This window comes from Oncorhynchus mykiss, chromosome 16 (genome assembly GCF_057628025.1).
Source record: "Oncorhynchus mykiss isolate SJ-2025 chromosome 16, ASM5762802v1, whole genome shotgun sequence".
Lineage (NCBI taxonomy): Eukaryota > Metazoa > Chordata > Actinopteri > Salmoniformes > Salmonidae > Oncorhynchus > Oncorhynchus mykiss.
In genome coordinates this window covers 56377483-56386384 of record NC_143037.1, presented here as the reverse complement: position 1 = coordinate 56386384, position 8902 = coordinate 56377483, and the positions used below count along the sequence as shown (strand labels likewise).

At 44.5% G+C, this 8902-nt stretch overlaps 1 protein-coding gene across 3 annotated transcripts; it reads right to left on the bottom strand.

Moving 5' to 3' along the window:
* Positions 1 to 266: 266 nt before the first annotated feature.
* Positions 267 to 7658, bottom strand: LOC110492294 (protein RCC2 homolog). Of its 3 annotated transcripts, none has more exons than XM_021566496.3 (11): positions 7453 to 7658; positions 6164 to 6384; positions 5893 to 5986; positions 5579 to 5722; positions 4079 to 4299; positions 3847 to 3961; positions 3509 to 3675; positions 2304 to 2484; positions 1850 to 2028; positions 1624 to 1701; positions 267 to 1513 (listed from the first exon to the last, which is right to left on the bottom strand). In XM_021566496.3, the coding sequence occupies exons 2-11, from the start codon at positions 6368 to 6370 to the stop codon at positions 1409 to 1411; spliced, it is 1491 nt and encodes a 496-aa protein (XP_021422171.3). In that variant the 5' UTR covers positions 6371 to 6384; positions 7453 to 7658; the 3' UTR covers positions 267 to 1408. The 3 variants fall into 3 exon arrangements, with proteins under 3 accessions (XP_021422171.3, XP_021422172.3, XP_021422173.3); XM_021566497.3 differs by lacking the exon at positions 7453 to 7658 and adding an exon at positions 7131 to 7332; XM_021566498.3 differs by lacking the exon at positions 7453 to 7658 and adding an exon at positions 7179 to 7307.
* Positions 7659 to 8902: the final 1244 nt, after the last annotated feature.

Sequence of the window (8902 nt, the reverse complement as noted above, 5' to 3'; positions counted from 1 at the left end):
AAATGTGCTTATGGCAGACAAAGCCTGGTAAGATGAATTAGAATAGTGACACCAAATGAAGTAGTGGACATAGCCATCAGTATGTACAAAACAACTGGCCCATCTACTTCTAGCAACTGCAAAATACAGTGGCTGATTGGTTATCAAATGTACTCACACCAACAGTAGTGATGACAAGATTTACTGAGACTAGCAGTAGCTAGCATTCCCTCCCCACTTGAAGTGGTGTGGCAGGAGGCAAAAAAACAGACTACAGAAAAATCAACCAATTTACATAAACCTTTATTACCATTTCCATGAAAAAGTTTCAAAATGTTGAACAAGATGTGGGTCTTCTGACCCAGACAAAAACTATTTGTTGCAATACAGGTAGACTAACAAATGAAAAGAAAACAACCCATCTTGATTTAAAACCAGAATATCCACTCATTGCATACATACTTAGTTGACCATTTGCACTAAAACAGAGGCGTAAGACGCAAGTCCTCACAACCCACATTTCTGCTGGTTTTCATTGCCAAGAGTGCACAGTGACCATACCTAATTTCCCAGGCTAAAAAGAGTCACTGAAAAAAAAAGAGGCAAGAATGACAACAAGCAGACACTGGCATTTGAGGGACAGTTACGCATCCTCAACACCAACATTTAATCATACAAATGAAGAGACATAAAACCAAGGAATGTAACAGAAGTCAATGGCTGGAGAGCATCGACTTGGTGGCACATCTCAGATCCTGATTATGCTCTGACAGTGCACACCGATCAACCAGACAAACAGTAACACTGCCATGGACTTCAAGAACAAAGTTTAAACTAAATTTTGCTATTGGTCTTTGGGAACAAATAACAAATGCATTCACTCCATACCCCGAAAGACTGTTTCAAAAGGCACAGATATGGAGTGTTGGTCTTGAATTGATCCCTCGCTTGGAAATTAAAATCAGCCCGAAGAGGACTTTGATGTAGCACCCATTATTGTGAGGGAGACGAGGGCATTGATCAGTTCACAACTGAAGAATAAAAAGAGACAACGTGAAAATAGAGAATGCTTCAGTGGACTTGCATGGGGAATGAAAGGGGAGTATGAGTAGAACTCCTAGTGGAAGAATGTGTTTGGAGATGAGTAGTAGAGATCCTCTCTCCAGCTGTAGATGTCTGACAACTGTTGTGAGGTCAGGGCGAATTCTGTCCAGAGTGGATTTGTTTCAGTTTTTGCAGCGCATTTTCTCTGAATTAACCTCAGAATATATGTAGGCCCGACTTGTTTTTCAAGGCGTATGCATACATACATACATACTCGTGAGAGCCCACCCTCCCCAGCCATCCATCATGACTTAGTTGACCTAGAGGGCCTCTGAAGTGAAAGCAAAAAAACAAAAACAGTGAGAGGTGGCTGGAGGATACCATATTAGAGTGTGCGTGGGTTGTACTCTGGCAGCTTCTTGAGCTTCTCTTGTTCCTGTGGAGTGTCCTGTCTGGCGATGACCAGGGAGTGTGCATATCCCATCACCACCTGCAACCACACCACAGTGAGAACTGGCCCAAACTAGTGAACACACAAATGCAGTTCCCATCTACAGAATGCATCATTGTGTTTATTCAGTCTCTGTTCCCGCTCCATACCTGTTCAGCGTAAACTCCATCCAGGCTCTTAACCTCCTGAGCAGTAGTGGAGGACTTGGCCTTGTTGTCACCGTAACCCTGTAACAAACACACGTCATAATAGGTGGAAAACCTGGAACACATGCACCAATTCAGCAGTCTTTTATGAGCACACCAGCACCTTGGTATGTTTCTAAAATGGTGTGAGAAATGTGTTTTATACATACAATTAAATATTACGTCTTACCAGCTCGCCAAAGGTAGGGGAGGGTCCCCAACTGATGGTGCTGTCGTCTGCAGCGATAACGATACTGCTTTTCCCGCAGGCCAGACTGCGGACCTTCCATCCACACAGGTCCTGCACAGCCTTGGGGTACATGGTAGATTCCCGCGAGGTATTTGTGACCCCCCAGAAAAACAGCCCCCCTGCACACGGAAGGTAATTAGCGTAGCTTCCTTATTAAAAACACCAGCATCCTGGTCAAGAGTTTCCAAATCGCGTAATGGCTAAGGCGTTAGACTGACAGATGCTAGGTTCAAATCCTGGTTAGTGTACCCTTTGAAATTACCACAATATACATCAGGTACTTAGGGAAGTAACAGTATTATGGGTATAGGGGTTAAACATTTTTTTAAATTTTTTTAAATGTTATCTATTCATTACTCAACATTCAAAAGGAGTTACGCATTGTGTCCCATACCCATTTCATTGACAGCAAAGGAGCACTGGTAGCCAGTGTAGATTTGGGATGCCCCGCGCCCGGGGAAGTCAAAGAGCTTCACCAGTCTGGGCACCATCTCGTCCTTCTGCTCTGTGTGACCCAGCCGCCCATAGCCACCAAAGCCCCAGGAAAACACCCGCTTCTGGGAATCCAATATCAGCTGGACACACATACAAAGTTTACACACTGACCCGAGTTAGCCTCGTGCAAACAAAACATGGTAGAAATGTTTTTCTCACAAAAATGTGTGAATTAACCAGAGCCATTGACAGTGAAAACACATTGAGTAGAGTATCACTTTCAATGCAGGCTGGTACCAAATGTTCAGACCAGCTTAGCTCCTTTTTGGACCCAGATTTAAGGATCAGAATGCAAAGGTCTCCATCTGCAGGTGCATTAACTATGAAGGGAATACTCGACATTCAGAATTTATGCAAAAGCAGAGAGTAGGCTCAGTTGGTAGAGCATGGTGCTCAGTTGGTAGAGCATGGGGCTCAGTTGGTAGAGCATGGGGCTCAGTTGGTAGAGCATGGCGCTTGCAACATCAGGGTTGTGGGTTCCATGGGGGACCAGTAAGAAAATGTATGCACTCACTTATGTCGATCTGGATAAGAACATCTGCTAACTGGGGGGGGGGGGGGGGCAACTAATGTAAATCAACATTTTGACTAAACGCACATTTCTAAAATTCACATTTCTGTCTGATGGGGGTAATTGTGGCAGTAGGGATCAAAGCCTGTATTCATAAAGTGTTTCAAAGCAGCAACTCCCCCCTACGGACTAGGGAGATGCGAAGGTCAAGAGCCATGAGTCCTCCAAAACACAACCATGCCGAGCCGCTCTGCTTCTTGACACACTGCTCGCTTAACCAGCAAGCCAGCCGCACCAATGTGTCGGAGGAAACACAGTCTAGCTGGCGACCAAAGTCAGCTTGCAGGCGCCCAGCCCGCAACAATGAGTCGCTATAGCACGATGGGAGAAGGAAATCCCCCCCCCCAGACGACGCTGAGCCAAACGTGTCTCCCGGTCACAGCCGGCTGTGACACAGCCTGTGATTGAACCCGGATCTGTAGTGACGCTTCAACACTGCGATGCAGTGCCTTAGACTGCTGCACCACTCGGGAGGCCCTCAGCATTCCTTCTCTAAGACAATGAATACAGGACCTGGTCTTTTCTCTCCTCACCGTGTGATTGCCTCCGCAGGCGACATCTCGGACCACCACGTTGGGTACGGGCGTCACCTGGCCATCCTTACTCTTCTCGATGAAGATGGTCACGCGACGTGCAATGGTCTCACAGTCGAACTCAATGCGCTGGGCGCGGGCAATGAACTTTCCATCAGAGTTGTGTCCTGTGACCCAAAACAAGGTAAAAATAAGTGCTACGTCAGTGTTTGATTTGGAATGATTTTTTGACTGGGTCACTGTGCTGCCATTTAACTCTTCAAAGAACAACTTTGGCGAAGATATATATATATTATATATATTTAAAATCGGTCCAGTACTATTAGTTAAAACCATACCTAGCTGGCCATACTCTGGGCATCCGAACGAGTAAAGGTTCCCTTTGCAGTCCACCACCATGCTGAACTCTGCCCCACACGCCACCTTGACCAAGGGCTGCCCGTTGTACTGGATCTGAGAGGGGCAAGTAGAAGATTCAATAAACACAGGCTCGTTAAGTGGCCATATTAGACCTATAATAAAGCAGCAACAATAATGAGGCAGATGAATAGGGAAGTTTATGTTGCTTACCGGGGCTGGACTGAGGACTGCATCAGTTTGGTTCCCCTGGCCCAGCTGACCCAGTTTGTTCTCGCCAAACGAGTAGGCGGTGCCACCCTCAGTCAATGCCAGGGTGTAGTTGCGTCCACAGGCTGCAGCCACCACCACCTCGTCTGCGAGGGCCTCAATCAGCTTTGGGGCCTCCAGGCGCTTAGTGTCCCCGTGACCCAGCTGACCCTTTTCATTTCGACCTAAGAGGCAGGAGGAGGTCAACATGGACCTTTCCTCCTGGACTCAAACCAGCTAGAATGATTGCATCTGAGATATACAGTGCACTCAGGCCCCTTGACTTCTTCCACATCTACAGCCTTATTCTAACATGGACTACATTACATTGTTAAACCAATCTTCACACAATACCTCAAAGACCAAGCGAAAACAGGACTAGAAATGTTTGCAAATGTATTCAAAATAAAACAGAAATACCTATTTACATAAGTAATCAGACCCTTTGCTTTGAGAGTTGAAATTGATCTCAGGTGCATCCTGTTTCCATTGATCATCCTTGAGATGTTTCTACAACGTGATTAGAGTCCACCTGTGGTAAATTCAATTGATTGGACATGATTTGAAAAGACACACCTCTCTATATAAGGTCCCACAGTTGACCGTGCACACCAGAACAAAAACCAAGCCATTAGGTTGAAGGAATTGTCTGTAGAGCTGCGAGACAGGATTATGTCGAGGTACAGATCTGAGGAAGGGTACCAAAACATTTCTGCAGCATTGAAGGTCCCCAAGAACACTGGGGCCTCCATCATTCTTAATTAAAAATAAATTTGGAACCACCTAGACTCTTCCTAGAGCTGGCCGCCCAGCCAAACTGAGCTATCAAGGGGAAAGGGTCTTGGTCAGGGAGATGACCAAGAACCTGATGGTCACTGACAGAGCTCCAGAGTTCCTCTGTGGAGATGGGGGAACCATCCAGAAGGACAACCATCTCTGCATCAGTCAACCAATCTGGCCTTTAAGGTAGAGTGGCCAGACGGAAGCCACTACTCAGTAAAAAGGCACATGACAGCCAGCTTGGAGTTTGCCAAAAGGCACCTAAAGACTCAGACCATGAAACCAAGACAATGCAGGAGTGGCTCAGCCAGAGCCCAGACTTGAAGCTGTGCAGCGACACTCCCCATCCAACCTGACAGAGCTTGAGAGGATCTGCGGATAAGAATGGGAGAAACTCCCCAAATACAGGTGTGCCAAGCTTATAGCCTGTAATTGCTGTCAAAGGTGCTTCAACAAAGTACAGAGTGAAGGGTCTGAATACTTATGCAAATGTGATCTTTTTATTTGTAATAAATTTGCAAACTATTCTAAACATTTTTGCTTTGTCATTATGGTGTGTGTGTAGGGGTTGAAAAACAATGAACCATTTTATAAAAGGCTGTAACAATGAACAGTCAAGGGGTCTGAATACAGTGCATTTGGAAAGTATATAAACTACAATCTATTACAGTACAACATTCCTACCCCAGCTCCAGAGCTTGCCCTCTGTGGTGATGAGGAGGCTGTGGGCGGCACAGGGCCCAGACACCACACTGCTGACCTGCACGTCATTCAGGCAGCCGTAACGGTGAGGACCCCACAGGTTCTGGCCTAGGTTCCTGAAGGCCGCTGCGAGACCACACACACACCAAACAAGTGACTTCAATACTGCAGTCAATTAGGATGATTGCTTGAATAAACTTCCAAAGCAGGTAGCACCAGTGCTATTGAGGGATAGCTTTGAGTCTGGAGCCTTGCATTACGCAATGTTTTCATTACAGGACTTGGCAGGGTTATACCTTGTGCTTTCGGAACCTCTTTCCTTCCAATGAGATCCCAGTTGGTGGCTCCGAAAATGAGCAGTTGACCTTTGACTTTAGGTAAGTCAAGTTTCTACAAAAATGACAGATCAGTGTTTAAGATCAGTGTGTCTTTTACTCTGCATAAGCACTCCTTATTCATTTGACTAATAACATATCTAGTCATGTTAACCACAATTCTATAGTCACAAACCCCTCTTTTGGTGAGCTGGACGTTTTGATTTTACCTCCTGCAGGTCAGGAAACTTACTATTTTTTCTTTAATGTCGTCAGGCACAGTGACTGGTTGAAGGCCTGACTTTGCAGCAGGCTTGCCAGGTTTCTTTGTGTTCTCCTGCTCTTCATAATCATCAAATTCATCATCACTGCTGAACTCCCTTTCCTTCTTTTTGCCTCCTGCCCTCTTCCTCTTGATCCCACCATTTCCAGAGACTTCAGTTACCTTCTTGCGTGGCATGTTTTTGAAGGTATCTGGGGGGGAAACAAAAACAGACATGCAGGTAACCTAGTGGTTGAAGCGTTGGACTAGTAACTGAAAGGTTGTTAGATTGAATCCCCGAGCTGACAAGGTAAAAATCTGTCGTTCTGCCCCTGAACAAGGTAGTTAACCAACTGTTCCTCGGGCCGTCTTTGAAAATGTATTAACTGACTTTCCTAGTTAAATATTTTAAAATCAATACCGAAATCAAACTCTTGCTACGCTGAACTGATGACATAGCAATTTGCAATGCGTTTGGACTTGAGGAAGACATGTAAACAAACAGTCAAAGAAAACTAAGCATATACGTAAACTTAACATTAAAAGACTAAGTTCAAGTATACAAGCCAAAGCCACCAATGCTAGCCAAGATTAGCCATAGCGGCTCGCGGGTTAGCTAGCATTCCTGTCCGCATTTCTTTGTTGTCTACGTGCTAGCATAATCAGTGGCTACTAGATAGTTGCTCAAAAAAGGGCCTGTTAGCAAACATACCACTAGCTAACGTCAGTTAGCTACGGGAAATGACAAATAGCCACACAGTGACGGTTTACTGGACTTTGTTAAATGAGTTAGCAAGCCAACGGTGCTAGCTAAGTAGCTAGCGTAATCTAGCAATCGATTTCTAAACTAAGACAAACATTGGGTAACGTTAGCTAACTAGTTGCAATACACCCGATTAAAATACTTTCTCCCCCCCCAACTGTAAAAGTTGAAGGTGAGAAGAAAATTTAGCTAAACCTTTTGGCTTCAGATAATCTTCCTTCTAACGTTAATTTGGTGACTAACGTTACTGTAATTAACAAGCTTGCAAGAGGGATTTCCTAATTCTGCGGCTGTCGTGCATCTGTCCGTCTTTGATTGATTTTAAACAATAGAATCTTGCAGTCTCCGGCTCTATGAAACCACGTGGGTACTGCCGTACATTGGTTACATTCTAGTTAGTCGGATAATGCAAAAAGTCATAACTTGTGAAATACTTACAACTTTCCCTTTTGTATATTAGCTGCTGCATGGGATTTAAATTTGTAAAATATAGCTAGCTATATGTTTCAATGCTTACCTGGGATTCGTTGTGGATGTCTGGCCTATAGGTCTTTTGATTGATGGTCTTTTATAGTTATGAGTCCTCCCTCCTTTTCGTCTGTCTTCTTTGTTAAAATGTAAATATGTGCAGAGACGTGACATACCGGTCGGTACTACAAAACACATGGGACTTAGAAAATGTAAAGAAAACTACAACCCATTAAGCTACCAAAGTATTATGTCGCCCTCTTATGGCGGGGGTGTGAATACAATCCATGAGTGTAACATGTTTTACAAATGCAAATTGTATATTATTATTATTTTTTGTATTTTATTTTAAATGTAATCTTTATTTAACTGGGCAAGTCAGTTAACAACACATTCTTATTTGCAATGACGAACTATCCCGGCCAAACACGGACGACGCTGGTCCAATTGTTCACTGCCCTATGGGATTCCCAATCACGGCCGGATGTGATACAGCCTGGATTCGAACCAGGGACTGTAGTGACACCTGAGATGCAGTGCCTTAGATCGCTGGGCCACTCGGGAGCCCTCTATATAAGATAGAGCCACAGATAAAAGGGGACTTAGTTAAAACAATTATTTGCCAGAGCTAATTGCTCAATGTCAGTGAATTACAGTGCCTTGCGAAAGTATTCTGCCCCCTTGAACTTGATCCAATGTTGACCTAAATGACTAATGATGATAAATACAATCCACCTGTGTGTAATCAAGTCTCCGTATAAATGCACCTGCACTGTGATAGTCTCAGAGGTCCGTTAAAAGCGCAGAGAGCATCATGAAGTACAAGGAACACACCAGGCAGGTCCGAGATACTGTTGTGAATAAGTTTAAAGCCGGATTTGGATACAAAAAGATTTCCCAAGCTTTAAACATCCCAAGGAGCACTGTGCAAGCGATAATATTGAAATGGAAGGAGTATCAGACCACTGCAAATCTACCAAGACCTGGCCGTCCCTCTAAACTTTCAGCTCATACAAGGAGAAGACTGATCAGAGATGCAGCCAAGAGGCCCACGATCACTCTGGATGAACTGCAGAGATCTACAGCTGAGGTGGGAGACTCTGTCCATAGGACAACAATCAGTCGTATATTGCACAAATCTGGCCTTTATGGAAGAGTGGCAAGAAGAAAGCCATTTCTTAAAGATATCCATAAAAAGTGTTGTTTAAAGTTTGCCACAAGCCACCTGGGAGACACACCAAACATGTGGATGAAGGTGCTCTGGTCAGATGAAACCAAAATTGAACTTTTGGCAACAATGCAAAACGTTATGTTTGGCGTAAAAGCAACACAGCTGAACACACCATCCCCACTGTCAAACATGGTGGTGGCAGCATCATGGTTTGGGCCTGCTTTTCTTCAGCAGGGACAGGGAAGATGGTTAAAATTGATGGGAAGATGGATGGAGCCAAATACAGGACCATTCTGGAAGAAAACCTGATGGGAGTCTGCAAAAGACC